We start from the raw sequence: 20,496 nt of genomic DNA on the forward strand, positions 1-20,496 counted from the left end.
TCGTCTAATTAAGCATAAATCAATTTGTAGACCATAATAATTGTGTGGAGACACTCCTAATCTTATTCCACTCTGTCATCTTGCACAAAATAAAACAGGTTGACAACATATTAAAATTCATAGAAAACATAGAAAATGGTTTAGCTATTCCAAAATCATCAAAATTTGTAACACTATCAAGAAATGGAATACTATTTACAAAATTAATCAGAGTACATGGTCATAAAAACAGGTAGATCAAAATACGCAAATTAATTATTAATTACATATTATACACATTTTTATGTAACCTTTTCATAAGTAATATCCTCTTCATGAGAGTCCAATTAACGCTAAACAAGAAAATAATATACAGCAGATCGAGGGGGAAAAAAAAAAAAAAAATTGACAGCAGAATTCTTTCAGCTGCCCGGGAAGAAAAACAATTCCGCCTCCCGTACTTGCAAGTGCAAAGAATGCCGACAGCGGCACATAAGCCGACAGCGGCTCCGCCTCGCCAGTATTGTTGCGCCCGCCTGTGCGGCACACTTGATCTCATTTACCTGTGTAATGGCATTTTCAGAATGTCCGTTTCACTGAATTCTTTCGGAAAAACTCACTCCCGAGTAATGTCAAGGAGTCCATTAACACTATCACAGTGGACAACTCAACACTGTCCATCATCACACATGTACAAGCCTGAAACTTAAAACATCGTCTAAGTACATCGGCAATGACTATTAAAACACATATTCATGAAATCTTACAGCTTGTTACAAAATCATATTTCCATTCCTTAATCTACTGTGACTCAGCTGAAAACTTAAACTAGCAGCTTGGATTTTTCAGTAGATTAATAATCAGTTTCTCTTAAATCATTTAGTAAAAATTAATTACTTATTAATTACAACTTCTTTAATGTCCTCTTGGTCAGGCAAAAGCATGGCAATCTAGCAAATCGTTTAATGTTACACTCTATATTTACATACAGTACAAATTATCCATTGTGTGGTATTAATCGATCCTAGGTTGGTACAATTTCAAGTCTACAATATTCCGTATACCTAATCATTCTCCAGAGCTTGGATACTCTAAGCAATAAGCTTTTGTGTGAGGTATACCAATGACTTTATATGGTCCATTATAAACAAACTTAAATTTAGAGATTTCATTGTCTATCTCGCTCGATTTCTCATGAGCTTTTACAAGTACTAAGTCTCCGATTGCAAACTTAGCAAAACGTGCTTTAGCGTCATGACGACATATGCGAGCATCGTCTTTTAGCTTCATTACTTCTCGCAAACGATCTTTTTTCACACCAATACTAATGTCAATCCGTGGAGGGAATTTGATTATCTATTCCACTAAACTTTTACTTCTGTCATCCAACAGGATTTCCTCTGGAGAAAATCCCGTAGATTCATGTCTCAAGGTGTTCATAATTCTCTCAAATACTGCTACATATTTGCCCCATGCCCTATGGTTGTGATGGCAATAGGTACGGCAAAGTCGGCCTAGCTCACGCATATACCTCTCAGCGGGATTCCCAGCCGGACAATAAGCTGAAATATGGATCACCTTGACCCCATTACTTTCCATGCCTTCATTCCACAACTTAGAAGTAAATTGTGCCCCATTGTCTGATAGAATCGCCTTGGGCTTACCAATGTGAACAAAATAATCGTTCACAATCTTGCTATAGACCGCTTTGGCTGTAGCTTTCCTAATCGGGTATAGTTTGATGAACTTGGAAAAAGCTTCTAGCACTACTAAAATGTAGCAAAGTTTCCTGATGACTTGGGCAAAGGTCCGTACAAGTCCACGCACAGTAATTCAAAGGTGTCGTTAGGCCTTATACTTTGCATAGGACCACGACTCGTACAGTTGGTGACCTTCACCTTCTGACATAAACTGCAAGTTTTCACTCTCTCAGTAACGCGTTTTAGCATGTTGTTAAAATGCACTACTTCACTCAGCTTTTCCATACATTTCTTCGGTCCACAGTGACCATACGCCAAATGGTAGTAGTCTATTATTTCCGTGACGTATTTGGTGGGTCAGCATACCCGCCAAATATTACTATCTTCACCCTTACGTATGTACAAGATATGACCGTATATCTTGTAATACTTCCTTAATTTCTCTCCTTCTGGACTCCTTTCGTCATATCGGGTTTTCACCATATTTAAACAACCATCCTCATTCTGATGACGATGTAGATTCTTACAGATGTTCATTATTAATTTGCGTCCCTCAACTTCTTTAAAATAGTATAATTTGACCACTCCATCTGACTCATCTTTCAATACATCTTGATTAGACTCGGGCAACCGCGACAGCGCATCTGCTTCGCAATTGTCGCTCCCTTTCACGTAACAGATGTCATAGTTAAATTGCTGTAAATACAGCGACCACCTAGTCAATCTTTCGTGAAGTAGTTTACAATCCTTCAGATAAGTGAGCGCCTTATGGTCCGTATGAATAATCACCTTACGGTCCCATAGGTAACCCTTGAACTTCTTGAATCCCCACACGATAGCGAGACACTCTTTCTCAGAAATCGTGTAGTTTCGCTCACATTTTGATAAAGTTCGACTCGCGAACGCTATCGTCCGGTGTTCCTTATCCTCTCCTTTACCAACTTCTTGGAACAGTTCTACCCCCACCCCGCAATTCGACGAATCCGTTCCCAGATGGAAGGGTAGCGATAAATCAGGATGAAATAGTATGTTAGATCTTAACAATTCGTCTTTTAATCTCTCGAAAGCGACCTGACACCTGTCGGTCCACACAAACGGAACATTTTTGCGTAAGAGGTTATTCAAATTTTCATCATTAAACACTTGTCCTTTTACAAATTTACGGTAAAATCCTGTGAGCCCTAGAAAACTTTTTAACTGTTTCCTAGACTTGGGTGGAGGACAATTCCTTATTGCCTCTAGTTTCTCTGGGTCCTTCGTAATACCGGCAGTGGTAATTACATGCCCTAAAAATTTCAGTCCCTGCTTCACAAATTCGCATTTCTTTAGCTTTAGAGTCATTCCGCCACGGCGCAATGCTCTAAAAGCTTCATCTAACAGGTCACAATGGTCATGCCAAGTGGCATTGGCCAACAATAGGTTGTCAACATATACAGTTAATCTTGAACTCAAAGCTGGTCCTAGCACTTTATCTAGGGCCCTGATGAATACGGACACAGATATATTAAGTCCAAACGGCAGTACTCTATACTGATAACACCTGCCCGCAAACAAGAAGGCGGTGTATGGCCTAGATTCTTCTTCGAGTTCTATTTGCCAGTAACTAGCCGTCAGATCGAGGCTAGTCATGAAATTAACGTCATGAAAACGTTGCAAAATGTCCTCCATACTCTCTGGTCTGTCTGTTTCATGTTGAACGACCCTATTCAACGTGTGTGCGTCAATCACAATACGCACACTACCATCCCGTTTTGCTACAATGACCAAACCGTTATTGTACGGACTCATACTTCTTTCAATCACTCCCCATTCGATCATTTTATCTATCTCCCGTTGCACTGCTTCCTTTTTGGACAGTGGTATAGCATACGGTCTCACGAAGAATGGTTCGTGCAGAATTACATGCAACTTGCATTTATATCCTTCCACAAGTCCCGGTTTGTCTGAAAACACGCTCTTATTCCTCACACTAGTATTCTCGCTGACGTATCGACCATTTCGTAACCAGTACTTTGTTACAAGATTTGCACAATGCAAAATTCGTGTCCAGAACATCTTCAAATTTGAAGATTGTCCTGTCACCAGGTCGCCACGTGTAACCTCCCCCTCACTTATCGACCTTAATGACAGTGAAAAATTAAACCGCGTGTACCTAATGGAAATTTGGGAAAAGCAATCGTCACCGAAGTTAATTTGTCGGTAAAGAGGGAGGAAAGGGTTACATCTAAATGAAAGGAAAAATGCTAATGAAACTGGTGGAAATTAATTTTGAAAAGGGGTAAAGTTAATAAAGAAAGTACATGTGCGGCCGTTACGTTAACAATTAACTAGCGGTAATTAGATATTTGAGATTTGGGGGAAATTACGGTCGCCAGTCCAAAGGGCAATTACTATAGTAACTGAAAAAGAAAAGTTATTACACATATAATTAGCACTAGAAGCGTGACAACTGAAGGTTGACACGTGCAGTGTGAAAACTGAAAGTTTGTCAGAAGTAATAAATTTCGCTACACTCTGACTTAATTTAGCAAAAGAATTAATAAAACAGGAAAATCGAAAGTTAATTTAATGACTGAAGTTAACAGTGAGCTTTCTTTCTGAAGCACATCGAAATTCAGTAAAATACGGTTAGTCTTGGACTACCTCAACAATCATTTCAAAAGCTACTTGAATCTACGCAACGTAGAAATAAGGGATTTAACTTTGAACTTGAATTATTAAATGATTCTGAACAATTAACAGTAGTAAAATTTAGTATGTACCAAGCTGAGCTGCAGTCACAGGTAAGCTAAAATACGGTAACAAAACTCGCACTCTTAATTTGTGCTTGTGTAATCTGAATATTGTAGCCAGCTATGAATACCTTAACTGAACTTTGAAATTAAACCAGTGAAATCGAATGATGCTGGCGTTTGAATTTCAACGACACTCGGGTTCATTCCGGAAAAGGAAGGGACCCTGCTTGGTAATGCAATTGGGACAATGAGCAACAAAGGTTCATGCTACATTGCTGTAATTTTGTGATTTGAACAGTTTGAAAAGCTGAGGTCTGCCATACAGTTCTAAAACTTTACGTGCTTCCAGTCTTCCTTGTTGGTTGATTGAAGGTTTGAAGCCGTCGGTCGAGGAGATGGCGACAGTCACTCATTGTCGGCCGTCGCTGTTGCTGAAGCTGGATGTTGGCGCGCCTTCTTCTCGACACGGTCACCAGACGAAACGGGCTCTTGATGTGCGCCAGCTAATGCTTCCCGTCCACGACACCGTGTCAGGAACTATCATCGCAAGTCGAGCGCAATTACATTCTGCCAAACCCCGAAAGCGCGGCAACTCGCGGGAGCTTCACACAACACACCTGCTCCACTGCACCACCCCAGCCAGACTCCCTCTGCTCTGCCCGCGTTCCACGAGGCAGAGTTAACACTACCAAAGATCCTAAACACTTTCGTTTTCCACACGACCAATCGGTGTATTCGTTCGATAGTATAGTTTTCCCTAGGCCAGACCCAGCGTATAAATACAAATAATATTCACAAAACAAACCAATTATACATCGACATAAATGCATATATATACAAATAGTAAAACAATTACAATATACAAAGACACAGAAATGTTATATCTTCAGGTAACAAAATAAGGAAAAAAATTTGCAGTGCAATAGATGGAAATAGGAGGATATGCATTTCCGGCGTTACAAGTAGATGCCCGTCACCCTGGGGTATCGGGACTCGCAGCAAAGGCCATCCTGCCTGGTGTCTTTTGCTGCGGCTGGGTGGCACCCGCGGGGAGGGCTCCTGGTCGGAGTGGGTGACATCAGGGCAGATGATGTGCAATGAAGTGTACCACGTCATCACTTGCTGGTGACACCAGCAGTCTCTAAGCGTTCCAAGTCTCAGTACAATGCAAGAAAGTACGACCCTAAATCATTCCCCTCCCTGGCCATACCATGGGAGGAATGCTAGGTTAAAGATGGCAGCGAACCTTATTCAACCTGGTTCCTCGTATGTACGAGAACTAATGGGGACTCCTTTTCTTCAATGAAGCCACAGTTTTTTGTAGAGCATTTAGAGGACAAGTTTGGGGAGGTGGAGTGCTTGTCCAAAATGAGCTCTGGATTAGTCTTTTTAAAAACAGCATCCTCTGTCCAGTCACGGGCTTTACTCGCTTGTAACAAGTTGGGGGATGTTCCTGTTACCATCACGCCACATAAGAGCTTAAATATGGTCCAGGGTACTATATTCCACACGGACCTTCTTTTGCAGTCTGACGATGAGCTGTTAACCAATTTAGAGTGGCGAGGTGTTCATTTCGTGCAGCGTGTCCATCGGGGTCTGAGGGGTCATCAGGTTGCCACCGGTGCCTTCATCTTGGCCTTCGAAGGTGACATCTTACCCGAGAAGGTCTAGGTGATGTCAAGGTGATGTCAAGCAGTAAACCTCTCCCTCGATGTGGTGTTGTAAGTGCTGGAAGTTTGTCCGTATGTCTTCCCGCTGTACTTCCAGTGTCACATGTCGAGATTGTGGACATCCATCACATCCCAATACTCCATTTGCCTCGCCTCCCATCTGTGTCAGCTGCGGTGAGCATCATTCGTCTTGTTCACCAGACTGCAGGATTTTACAGAAAGAGAGGAAAATCGTGGAATAAGAGACCCTGGACCAACTGACCTACACTGAGGCACATACATCCTGTGGCTATGATCCTCTCATATGCTGCCGTTACGAGAACAGTTGTAGCCCCGTCAGTTCTGCGAATTCCAGTCGGCTCTCAGAGCCAGAAGGCTACACCTGCCCCCTTGATGGTGGGGAGGCGGGGGGCAATTTCCCCACTGTTGCTCCCACACCACCTACCTCAGGAGCACTACCCCTCCAACTATCGGGGACACCAGTCCCCACTTCCCGCCGGAGAAGCGTAAGTCCTTTGGGTCACGCCCTTCCCAGGTTTTTGCTAGTGGGAAAGATGACGCCTGCCAGTGGCTGAAGTGCCCAAAAGCAGCTGGTCGTAGGGCTTCACACTCGTCCCAGACATAGAAACCCAAGGAGCAGTGAAAAAGTCCAAAAAGAAGACGTCTAAGACTGAGGAAATTGCAGTGGCACCCACACCACCGCTATGCTACCTACAAGCTCTGCGTCTGGGGATGAGGTGGAGATTCTGGCGTCTGCTGAGGACCTAGATCTTGCCAGACCCTCAGACACAATGGATATACACTGCTCGGCAATAAGGCAGTGCAGCAGGTGACCCTGAGGAGTAAACTGCCTCATTGAATTTTCCGTGCCTTCCCAGTCTCACGATGTCATCCTCCAGTGGAATTGTGGTTGTTTTTTCCACCACCTGGCTGATTTATGCCAGCTGTTAAGTATTACACCTGCTTTCTGTATTGCCCTCCAGGAAACCTGGTTCCCTGCAATGCTGACCCTGCCCTCCGCGACTATAAGGGATATTAGAGGAACCGTAGCGACTATAATCGAGTGTCAGGTGGAGTTTGTGTTTATGTCCTAAACTTAGTCTGTAGTGCAACTGTGCCCCATCAAACCCCTCTTGAAGCTGTGGCTGTCAGAACAAGGGTGACACAGGAAATAACTGTTTGCAATGTATATCTTCCTCCAGATGGTGCAGTACCCTTGGATGTATTAGCTGCACTGATTGATCAACTCCCTAAACCTTTCGTACTTTTGGGGTGGCACCGTGCTTACTGGCCGAGGCAGAGATGTCGAAACTGTACTGTCTCAGTTCGACCTCTGCCTCTTAATAAATACTGGGGCCCCAACACATTTCAGTGTGGCTCATGGTAGTTACTCAGCCATTGATTTATCCATTTGCAGCCCAGGACTTCTCCCATCCATCCACTGGAGAGCACATGACGACATGTGTGGTAGTGACCACTTCCCCATCTTCCTGTCACTGCCGCGGCATCAGGCCCTTGGACACTTGCCCAGAAGGGCTTTAAACGAGGCAGACTGGGAAACTTTCACGTCTCTGGTCACTGTTGACTCTCCCCAATATGGTAACATCAATGTCACGGTTGAGCAGGTGACTACAACAATCGTTAATGCGGCGGAAAATGCGATCCCTCGCTCTTTCAGGTGCCCCCGGCGAAAGATGCCACTTGATGATCACCAGAAGTCGCTGAGACAATTAAGGAGCATCGGCGAACTCTACAGTGGCATAAGTGGTGCGCTTCCCTGGAGCACCTCATAGTCTTTAAGCAGCTTCATGCCCTCGTTCACCAGCATATCAAAAGACAGAAGCAGGAGTGTTCGCAGAGATATGTCTCGACCATTGGATGCCGTACATCACTTTGGTGTGTTATCTACCAACGCAAACGCAATTGCCAAGCACTTTGCTGAGCACTATGCTTGGGCTTCAGCGTCGGAACATTGCCCTCCAGCCTTTCACACTTTCAAATGGCGGCTGGAAGGGGAAGTCCTCTTGTTCACTACACGCCACAGTGAATCCTGTAATGCCCCATTTACAGAATGGGAGCTCCTCAGTGCCCTTGCACATTGCCCCGACACAGCTCCTGGGCCAGATTGGATCCACAGTCAGATGATTAAACATCTCTCATCTGATTACAAGCAACATCTCCTCATCATCTTCAACCGGATCTAGTACAATGGCATCTTTCCATCACAATGATGGGAGAGCAACATCATTCCAGTGCTCAAACCCGGTAAAAACCCACTTGATGTGGATAATTATTGACCCATCGTCCTCACCCATGTTCTTTGTAAGTTGCTGGAACATATGGTGTGTAGGCGGTTGAGTTGGGTCCTGGAATCATGTGGCCTGCTGGCTCCATGTCAGGGCGGTTTCCGCCAGGGTCGCTCTACCACCGATAATCTTGTGTTCCTCGTGTCTGCCATCCGAACAGCCTTTTCCAGATGCCAACACCTTGTTGCCGTCTTTTTTGATTTACGAAAAGCGTATGACACCACCTGGCGACATCATATCCTTGCCACATTATACGAGTGGGGTCTCCGAGGCCCGCTCCCACTTTTTATCCAAAATTTCCTGTCGCTTCGTACTTTCCGTTTCCAAGTTGGTGCCTCCGATAGTTTGCCTCATATCCAGGAGAATGGGGTCCTGCAGGGCTTCGTATTGAGTATATCTCTATTTTTAGTGGCCATTAATGGTCTAGCAGCAGCTGTAGGCCTGTCTGTCTCACCGTCTCTGCATGCAGATGAATTCTGCCTTTCGTACTGCTCCACCAGTATTGGTGTTGCTGAGCGACGCCTACAGGGAGTCATCAACAAGGCGCAGTCATGGGCTTTAGCCCACAGTTTCCAGTTTTCGGCTGCAACGTCGTGTGTTACGCGCTTCTGTCACTGTTGTACCGTTCATCCAGAACCAGAACTTTACCTTAATGACAATCTATTCACTATAGTGGAAACATACCAATTCTTAGGACTGGTTTTTGATGCCCGATTGACTTGGCTTCCTCACCTCTGTCAGCTTAAGTGGAAGTGCTGGCAGCACCTCAATGCCCTCCATTGCCTGAGCAACACCAACTGGGGTGCAGATCGCTCTACGCTGCTGCACCTCTACAGAGCCCTTGTTCAATTCCGCCTTGACTGCGGGAGTCTCGTTTATGGTTCAGCGGCGTTTACTTGACCCAGTGCACCACTGTGGTGATTGCCTATCGAGAGGAACTTTTAGGAGAGTCTGGTGACCAGCATCCTTGTGGAGGCCGGAGTCCCTCCATTGCAGGTTAGGCGTGCGCAATTTGTCTCCAGTTACGTTGCACACATTTGCAGTTCTCCTGCGCATCCAAATTAGCATCTCCTTTTCCCATCCACAGCAGTTCATCTCCTGCATCGGCTGTCCAGGTCAGGGCTTCCAATTGCAGTTCATGTGTGATCCCTTCTCTCCAAATTGGAGTCCTTGCCTTTACCACTTATCTTCAGGTTCATTCACGAACACCTCCATGGTGTACACCTAGGTCGCGGCTTTGCCTGGACCTTTCACATGGCCCTAAGGACTCAGTTAAACCTGTGACTCTCCGCTCTCACATCCTCTCGTTTCTCGACATGTCCCGGGACCATGAAGTGGTTTACACCAATGGCTCAGTGGCTGATGGTCACGTTGACTTTGCCTATGTTCATGGGGGCATATAGAACAGCACTCCTTGCCAGATGGCTGCAGTTTTTTCACTGCAGAGCTAGCGGCCATATCTTGTGCTCATGAGCACATCCGCTCATGCCCAGGCGAGTCATTTGTCCTGTGTACTGACTCCTTGAGCAGTCTACAAGCTATCGACCAGTGCTACCCTCCTCATCCTTTGATGGCGACCATCCAGGAGTCCATCTATGCCCTGTGATGTTTGTCTGGACCCCAGATCACGTTGGAATTTCAGGCAACGAACTTGCTGACAGGCTGGCCAACAGGCTACACTGAAACTGTTTATGGAGATCGTCTTCTCTGAAACTGACCTGTATTCAGTATTACACTGCAAGGTTTAGCGGCTTTGAGAGACCGAATGGCATAACCTGAGTACACACAACAAGCTGTGTGGCATTAAGGAAACTATGAATGTGTATAAGACGTCTGAGCATGCCTCTCGCAGGCACTCTGTGGTTGTCTGTCAGATCCGCATTGGCCATACGTGGCTGACGCATGGTTACCTCCTCCGTCGCAAGGACCCATCTCAGTGTCGCTGTGGCTCACGAATGATGGTCGTCTATCTCTTGCTGGACTGCCCACTTTTACAGCGGGCTTTTAACCTTTCCAGCACCCTACCTTTGTTGTTGGGTGACAATGCCTCAACAGCAGCTTTAGTTTTATGTTTTATTTGTCAGGGTGAGTTTTATCATTTGCTCTAAGTTTTAGCACATGTCCTTTGTCCCTGTGTGTCCTCCACCCTAGTGGTTTCAGGGTGGGGGTTTTAATGTGTTGCAGAGTGGCTGGCTTTTCCTTTTTATCCTCATGGTCAGCCAGCCATGGTAACCTGCTTTCTTGTTTTAACCTCTTCTATCTGTTTCTTGTGCCTTCGTGGTTTTCTTGCCCCTTTTGTCCATTTAAGTGTTTGTTGCCCTTAAGTTCTCATGGTTTTTCCTTTCATTTTGTTTTGTGTTGTCTCATTGTCTTATGGTCACACTTGTGGGATTGTTTCCTTCGGAACAAGGGACCGATGACCTCGTAGTTTGATTCCTTCCCCCCTCTTTTAAACCAACCAACCAATCTGCAGTGACCTTTGCAACTGTAGTCATAAATCTCTTCATTGACCATCTATCACGATCACTCGACACACATTTTCGTCAAGCTGTGACATAGCAGATGATGATTTTCCACTTTCCCTGTGTGTGGTATAAATCTTTGATACAATGGCTCTTGAAACACCAAATTTTGGCTATGTTGATTACAGGACCACCCACCTTAGGAACACCAACAATTTGACCTTGTCCAAATTCACTTATGTCCAACATAATGCACCACAATTACACTGAACCTTGTTCTGACCATGACTGACACTTGCAACGTGTTGAGGATGTAGTGCAGGTGCCATTCACAGACAAATACATCAGACATCAGCGCAACCTGTGGCTTGGCTAGCAATTCCATTTATGTTCAGTGTTTCCATATTTTTGTCCAACTTCTGTATTTAACAGTAAGGTTACTTTTTTAAATTACATAAGGGCTGTTTATTAATTCTCTGCCTCTCTTGAATCCAAGCCAACATATGTAACAAAAAAGGCAAAGGAATTCAATAATCTGTCTCAACTTCAATCTGTATTTTGCTGCAGATCTAGGTTTCAGCTGTTGAATAGCTCTCCTCAGTGCATTTAAACTGAGTCATATAGACTCGTCAAGCTTGTGACAAAACATGTTGCTATACGACTTGAACATGTACATAGTCGGATTAAAATCTGGCTATCTACGTGTGAAAATTGTATAGTAAAGTTTTGTCAGATGTTTGATGAATCTACATGGCTTGGTTTAAATGCACTGAGGATGACTATTCACCATCTAATGGGGATGCTGAGTCACAGAGAGGCACAACAAAAAGACTGTCTGGAAGTTAGATTTTGGCCAACAAGGTCTTTATACCAGCTTTTCAAATTTATACTTGTTCATTCAAGTTCCGAAAGAACAGTCATCACATATAATTGAAGTGAGGACAGCCAGTGATCTCTTCAGTGCTAATGCACACCTGGCTCAGTCTCTTACAGGAGTCTGCAAAATGCCACGAATAATGAGCATAATGGGCAAGGGGCATTATATTAGTAGCGTGTGGATAAGTTAAGACTTTGGATCTGATGGGAGATGTGCTAGGGTAGTCCACACATCTGTGATGACTGATGTGTCAGGATGGCGCAGTGGTCAGCACATCTCTCTAGTAAGCAGGAGACCCTGGTGGGAATCCCGGCCTCGCACAAATTTTCAACTTGCCCCATTGATATAATCAGTGCACATTCACAGCCAATGTCTGTAATTCCTTCGTGTCTTAAATAAACAGTGTAGTCAAAATTTGATCCCCATCCTGTGCAACACTCTCCTTAATGTGTCAACACACCATAGTAATTCAGTTCTTTACCTGCTTGCTGTGAGGAGCTTTATTGCAGAGTGGACTCTCTTCTCCACTGAGTAGAAATGCCTTACAGTATCTCATATCACATCGCCATTGGAACAATTGCAGTGAAACTTGTATTATGTTGATCTTTGATGCCTTTTACCAGGAATTTAAAGAGAGGGTTCACTAGTAGAAATTACCTCCCTTTGAATTTTTATAGTAGTTCTTCCATGTAAGTAAAGCTGTCATCACCCGTAAGGTTGAGTGGAACAACACAGTCCTTTACTAGGCATTGTGCTATTAGAAGTGGTATGTCATTGCCTTCTTCCAATATGGACTCCAAATCACAGTGAAACTTGGCATTTTTCATATTCAAAAATATTGACAAAAATGAATGAAACACAGAATGACAGATAAAAATCCTGTCTGTCCAGGGATCTAACATGAGACCTATGCATCTGTACTCTGGTATAATTCCACTGAACTACTGTGGTATTCTGTTATTACAGATATGCCAGCATAATTTACAGCATGCTGACTACTTTGACTAGATACACTGACACAAAAAACGCTTTACATCAATTGCTTATTCCATTAGCCTTAACTGTTATTTCCCTTGCAAGCTGAAAAACACAAGACTGAATGTGAGGAATTGATGTTTTCCCACTCTTGTAGCACTTATTGTTGTACCTTGTGTTCTACCCCTTTCAACCACACATTTGCAGGATCTATCTGTGAGTATCATTATCAGTTTTCTGGAGTAAACATGCCATAATTCCTGAGGATTCTGCAATTTCTGTTGCTGTAGTGGAAGATAGTCATAGCATGGATTACATTTCAAAAGTGTTGATTACTACACCTTCCACAGTTTTCAGAACCATTAGAAGGTACAGGGAAACTGGAGCCCATGTAAAGAAACCAGTATCAGGCTTGAAAAGAGCAGCACCAGCAAGAGACAACCACTTCTTTCATATTTTAAGTTCAACACAAACATCACACCATCGCCACTAAACTACAAAACTGCAGAAATCACCGGAGGGCATCGCATAGCTCGACTACATTTTGTAAGGGAATATCGCGGTTAAATAGTACGATGATGGGAACATGTGTTGTTCACTGATAAGTCATGATTTGCCTGCCATCATTGGACAGTACAGAGTGAGAGTGAAGAAAGCTAGGGGAAAGTAATTCCTCTTGCACATTCTCATCCAGGATGATGGCATGGGTGGGAATCACTATGACTGCAAGGACAGATTTGGTCTTTGTGGAACAAGGGAGCCTTGAAGCACTTCAGTGTATGGAATAAATCCTTCTGGAGCATGTTGTGCCTTTTGTGTCATTTATTGGTGATTGTTTGACATGAATGCACAACCACGTATGCCCACCTGTTGTGAGAATTGTGCAAGAGTTTTTGGATGAAGTGAGATTCGTGCTGTGGCTTAGCCCACTCAAAGTCCTCATTTGAATCCTATTGAACGAGTGTGGGACCAGCGGGGTAGAAGGTACTCCCATCATTTAGAGACCCTACAGGACCTAAGGTGGCCCTCAAGAGGAAGGCTTTCGAAGATGCAAAGAGAATTCTGTAAATTGAAGTATAAAAATCAAAAAGAGAGTTTCATTACCTTGAGGAGTGTCCTCAAAATTTGCTTGAAATTTCAATCCATACAAGTTACATCCATATCTGTGACTTAATTTGTTTATAATCTTTTTCCATTGTTCCACCTAGATGGGACTGTACCACAATATTTTATCATAAAATAGTAGATTAGTGCCATTAAAGGGACTGGACTTTAAAATAAAAAAATGTTTAGGAAACTGAAGTGCTGCTGTTTCTTTGCCAATCATTGTGTGTAAAACTTCTTTCCCCAGCTTTCTGATCACATGATTTTATAATATTTCTTGTTATTTCCTATACTCACCATTACTCATCTGTCCCTTCTTGCGATCTGACATCCTTGTCACGACATTGTGGAGCCAGATGAAATAATACTGGTGAACACTGATTTACTAATTACTGAACTAAGCACTTTTATTTGCAAATGAGAAACGACACATCAATCACACAGATATAAATAACTAGGTAATATGAATATAATAGAGGGAAACATTCCACGTGGGAAAAATATATTTAAAAAGAAAGATGATGAGACTTACCCAACAAAAGCGCTGGCAGGTCGATAGACACACAAATAAACACAAACATACACACAAAACTCTAGCTTTCGCAACCAACGGTTGCCTCGTCAGGAAAGAGGGAAGGAGAAGGAAAGACAAAAGGATATGGGTTTTAAGGGAGAGGGTAAGGAGTCATTCCAATCCCGGGAGCGGAAAGACTTACCTTAGGGGGAAAAAAGGACAGGTATACACTCGCACACACACACATATCCATCCATACATACAGGACACAAGCAGACATTTGTAAAGGCAAAGAGTTTGAGCAGAGATGTCAGTCGGGACGGAAGTATAGAGGCCAAGATGATGTTGAAAGACAGGTGAGGTATGAGCGGCGGCAGATTGAAATTAGGAATTAGCGGAGATTGAGGCCTGGCGGATAGCGAGAAGAGAGGATATGCTGAAGGGCAAGTTCCCATCTCCGGAGTTCTGACAGGTTGGTGTTAGTGGGAAGTATCCAGATAACCCGGACGGTGTAACACTGTGCCAAGATGTGCTGGCCGTGCACCAAGGCATGTTTAGCCACAGGGTGATCCTCATTACCAACAAACACTGTCTGCCTGTGTCCATTCATGCGAATGGACAGTTTGTTGCTGGTCATTCCCACATAGAACGCTTCACAGTGTAGGCAGGTCAGTTGGTAAATCACGTGGGTGCTTTCACACGTGGCTCTGCCTTTGATCGTGTACACCTTCCGGGTTACAGGACTGGAATAGGTGGTGGTGGGAGGGTGCATGGGACAGGTTTTACACCGGGGGCGGTTACAGGGGTAGGAGCCAGAGGGTAGGGAATGTGGTTTGGGGATTTCATAGGGATGAACTAAGAGGTTACGAAGGTTAGGTGGACGGCGGAAAGACACTCTTGGTGGAGTGGGGAGGATTTCATGAAGGATGGATCTCATTTCAGGGCAGGATTTGAGGAAGTCGTATCCCTGCTGGAGAGCCACATTCAGAATCTGATCCAGTCCCGGAAAGTATCCTGTCACAAGTGGGGCACTTTTGGGGTTCTTCTGTGGAAGGTTCCGGGTTTGAGGAGATGAGGAAGTGGCTCTGGTTATTTGCTTCTGTACCAGGTCGGGAGGGTAGTTACGGGATGCAAAAGCTGTTTTCAGGTTGTTGGTGTAATGGTTCAAGGATTCCGGACTGGAGCAGATTCGTTTGCCACGAAGACCTAGGCTGTAGGGAAGGGACCGTTTGATGTGGAATGGGTGGCAGCTGTCATAATGGAGGTACTGTTGCTTGTTGGTGGGTTTGATGTGGACGGACGTGTGAAGCTGGCCATTGGACAGGTGGAGGTCAACGTCAAGGAAAGTGGCATGGGATTTAGAGTAGGACCAGGTGAATCTGATGGAACCAAAGGAGTTGAGGTTGGAGAGGAAATTCTGGAGTTCTTCTTCACTGTGAGTCCAGATCATGAAAATGTCATCAACATTTTCATGATCTGGACTCACAGTGAAGAAGAACTCCAGAATTTCCTCTCCAACCTCAACTCCTTTGGTTCCATCAGATTCACCTGGTCCTACTCTAAATCCCATGCCACTTTCCTTGACGTTGACCTCCACCTGTCCAATGGCCAGCTTCACACGTCCGTCCACATCAAACCCACCAACAAGCAACAGTACCTCCATTATGACAGCTGCCACCCATTCCACATCAAACGGTCCCTTCCCTACAGCCTAGGTCTTCGTGGCAAACGAATCTGCTCCAGTCCGGAATCCTTGAACCATTACACCAACAACCTGAAAACAGCTTTTGCATCCCGTAACTACCCTCCCGACCTGGTACAGAAGCAAATAACCAGAGCCACTTCCTCATCTCCTCAAACCCGGAACCTTCCACAGAAGAACCCCAAAAGTGCCCCATTTGTGACAGGATACTTTCCGGGACTGGATCAGATTCTGAATGTGGCTCTCCAGCAGGGATACGACTTCCTCAAATCCTGCCCTGAAATGAGATCCATCCTTCATGAAATCCTCCCCACTCCACCAAGAGTGTCTTTCCGCCGTCCACCTAACCTTCGTAACCTCTTAGTTCATCCCTATGAAATCCCCAAACCACCTTCCCTACCCTCTGGCTCCTACCCCTGTAACCGCCCCCGGTGTAAAACCTGTCCCATGCACCCTCCCACCACCACCTATTCCAGTCCTGTAACCCGGAAGGTGTACACGATCAAAGGCAGAGCCACGTGTGAAAGCACCCACATGATTTACCAACTGACCTGCCTACACTGTGAAGCGTTCTATGTGGGAATGACCAGCAACAAACTGTCCATTCGCATGAATGGACACAGGCAGACAGTGTTTGTTGGTAATGAGGATCACCCTGTGGCTAAACATGCCTTGGTGCACGGCCAGCACATCTTGGCACAGTGTTACACCGTCCGGGTTATCTGGATACTTCCCACTAACACCAACCTGTCAGAACTCCGGAGATGGGAACTTGCCCTTCAGCATATCCTCTCTTCTCGCTATCCGCCAGGCCTCAATCTCCGCTAATTCCTAATTTCAATCTGCCGCCGCTCATACCTCACCTGTCTTTCAACATCATCTTGGCCTCTATACTTCCGTCCCGACTGACATCTCTGCTCAAACTCTTTGCCTTTACAAATGTCTGCTTGTGTCCTGTATGTATGGATGGATATGTGTGTGTGTGCGAGTGTATACCTGTCCTTTTTTCCCCCTAAGGTAAGTCTTTCCGCTCCCGGGATTGGAATGACTCCTTACCCTCTCCCTTAAAACCCATATCCTTTTGTCTTTCCTTCTCCTTCCCTCTTTCCTGACGAGGCAACCGTTGGTTGCGAAAGCTAGAGTTTTGTGTGTATGTTTGTGTTTATTTGTGTGTCTATCGACCTGCCAGCGCTTTTGTTGGGTAAGTCTCATCATCTTTCTTTTTAAATATAACTAGGTAATATAATGCACAAGTGAAATAAAACTGGAGAGCTTACACAGAGAACTACAGAACATGGCACAAAATACTGAGAATGACGTCTGGTAGTAAGGCAATATTTTTTATACGCCCAGTACTGCTGACCGTAGGTAGCCTTGGGGGTTGGAACAGAGCAGTGGGAAGGACTTTTCCTGTACACCCCCATCCCACCCCGTACTGGCACTCTTCAGCCTGCTATGGGTTCTTTCCATAAAAGAACCATCATCTATAAAATAATCATTAACGAATTCTGTTGAACCATGTCCCACTCTCAAAAGCATTTGACAATTTCATAATACATACAGTGATAATAGATGTCAAGTAAAGTACATATATTTAAATTTTCCACCAAATTGCTTGATTTATTTATCAAATTACAAAACTTGCAGATAGATGTATTTCTAAATGTTTTACATGTGTTCAATATGTAATATTTGGTCATTAATGATCAGTTTTAATGTGAATAATTTGACAGATCATCATCTTACGACAAACTATGGCTCCTTACCTGTTACCGGAGTTGTTGGCAAGGTATGATGTGGAGCCAGGCCCTATACCGGCAGAGCTGTTGGTTGACCAGGCAGTGGTTGCTGAGAAGCTCAGGAATGCAGGCATGGATGCTACACGGCTCCAGTCAGCCGCTCCTTTTGCAGGTATGCAACTGTGACCAACTAAACTAAAGTGTAGAGAATGTCTTTGGATTGGACTGGCTGCCAATGTACATCAGAGAACGACATTGTTCAGCTTTGAGTCTTTGCCATTTTAGGTATGTCATTACTCATCATGAACTGGATAAAAATCAGAGCAATAAGTCTTAACATGAGAAGGAGTTAATTATTCCATTCCTGTGCATTATTACAAGCAAGAAGTCAGTTATAAAAAAATGTAAGTGGTGACTGCCTTATTCACACTTTCACTTACGGCATGGAGGAATGTATACTTCAATTAATGATTGTATTGCTGAGAAATCTTCGCCATTCTCCTCTATGCAGTTCAGAACTGGAGTGTTAATAACTGTTTATTCATCAACAGATTTCAATCAAAAGTTAACTATTCAAGTATACTGGTGCTTGCAGGGGTAGATTGACATGCTGTGTGCAGTGCTCTTTTGTATAAAAATATAGCTGGCAGTATCAAAATCAGTGTTACACTACTCTTTTATGACCCATTTGTTGTCACTGATAGCAAGTGCTTATAATTAAAGTGCAGCTACTCACAGAGCTCCAGTGTGGGCTGCAATTTTCGTATGGTAGCAAAACTTGGTAGATATTCTAATGCATTAATGTGAGACTGATTTGTCCACAGTGATGAACAGTATTGGGAGACTTGTCAGTAAAATGGCAATAGAATAGTTTTAGTCCAGAGGAACAATAAGATCCATAAGTATCACATCTCCCCATGAACAGTGGAGCATGTTACCATGGGGTGGCTTCTGCACCTCAGTAATACAGCCAGCCATACCATAGGTGTAATCACATTGAAGATTATCTATCAAGAGAACAGACAGACATATGGTTCCTGAAGATTGGTGGCAGTCTTTTCAGTCAAGGGCACATAGATGCTCTTATTTTCAGTAGATGCAGGGACCAGGGACGACAGTCTGGATATTTGACTTATATGGCATTGTAACATTAGCTAAAATGGCCCCATTGTCTTGGTACTGTGACAGCTGAAAGCAAGAGGAAACTACAGCCATTAAATTTCCTGAGGGCCAGCAGCTCTGTTCAATGATGGCATCCTTCTGAGGAAAATATTTTTGCGGTAAAATAGTCCTTCCTTCAGATCTCTGGGCAGGAACTACTTAGAAGGATGTTGGCATCAGAAAAAATAAACCTGATATTCTAGAAATAGCAGCTTGGGTATTAGATCCCGTAATCAGGTAAGTAGATTAGAGAACTTGAAAAGAGAAATGGATAGGTTGAAGTTAGATAAAGGGGGTTCTAGTGAAGGGCAGTGGTAGGAAGAACAGGATTTCTGTTCAGGTGAGTGCTTGATAATCAACACAGAATCCAATAGGCATAATATGGGAACAGGTCAGATAATTAATAAGAAAATGGGGATGTGGGAGAATTAATATGAATGGCCTCGTGATAGACATAAAGCCAAGACCCACCACAGTAGTGCAAGTATGTATGCATAACAGCCATGTAGGTGATGAAGAGGTTTAAAAATGAATGGGATAAAATAAATTATTCAGTATTTTAAGGGAAATGGAAATTTAAATGTAATGGGGGACTGGAATTTTATAGGAAGAGAAAGAAGGGAGGGAAAACATAATGGAAGAACGTAGACGGGGGGGATGAGCAATCAAAGGGGAAGCCACATGGTAGAATGTTACACAGGCACAATTTAACACTTGCTTTAACAGTCACACAGGAAAACTTGGAGACACTAGAAAATTTCAAATAGAGTATTTAATAAGTAATATATAGATTATTTAATGCTAAGACAGAAATTTCAAAATCAGATTTGGAAACTGGTTGTGTGATAATAAAAGAACTTTACAACTGAAGCAATATTTTCAACCTCTGGTATAATGCTCAGTTGCAGATGTTGCTCCAACAGGATTGTTTTAACATAACTTTTTGGTTATGAGTTGCAGATTAAGACTGAAGAAATCCCAAAAAGGTAAGCAAATTAAGATGAGACCTGAATAAATTGTAAGAACTAGTGATCATTGAGAATTTCAAAGGGTGCACCAGGCAGTAATTGAAAAGAAATAGAATGGAAGATGAATGGGTAGCTTTGAGAGATTAAATAGGGAAAGGAGCAGAGGATCAAATAGGCAAAAAGACAAGTCCGATGAAAAGTAAGAGGAAGGGCGTGAAGATTAGATGGAAGTTGTGGTACTGTGAGAAGAATTTGACAGAGCACTGAAAGACAAGTCAAGGAGAGGCACCTGGAGTAGATGGCATTCCCTAAGAAGTATGGACACCCTGTAACAAAACTATTCCACCTAGTATGCAAGGTATGTGAGACAGGCAAAATACCCTGACTTCAAGAAGAATGTAATAGTTTCAGTTCCAAAGAAGGCAAGTATTGACAGTTGTGACTATTACTGAACAATAGTAAGTCATGGCTGAAAGGTACTCTAAACATTTACAGAAGATCAGAAGGACCACAGATTGGAAATGAGGTATTATTGTGAAAATACCCAAAAAAGGAGATTTTACTAACTGCAACAACTAGTGGGGTATTACCCTACTGTCAGTAC

At 43.6% G+C, this 20,496-nt stretch overlaps 1 protein-coding gene across 2 annotated transcripts in view; it reads left to right on the top strand.

The window, feature by feature from the left end:
• The window catches only part of LOC126092285 (protein EFR3 homolog cmp44E), a 92,956-nt gene that overhangs the window by 53,806 nt on the left and 18,654 nt on the right, over positions 1–20,496 (top strand). For both annotated transcript variants that reach the window (XM_049907803.1, XM_049907804.1), the window contains exon 14: positions 17,758–17,935. In XM_049907803.1, the coding sequence (XP_049763760.1) occupies positions 17,758–17,935 (178 nt within the window). The remainder of the gene's footprint in view (positions 1–17,757; positions 17,936–20,496) is intronic.

Source organism: Schistocerca cancellata, chromosome 7, assembly GCF_023864275.1.
Source record: "Schistocerca cancellata isolate TAMUIC-IGC-003103 chromosome 7, iqSchCanc2.1, whole genome shotgun sequence".
Classification (NCBI taxonomy): Eukaryota; Metazoa; Arthropoda; class Insecta; order Orthoptera; family Acrididae; genus Schistocerca; species Schistocerca cancellata.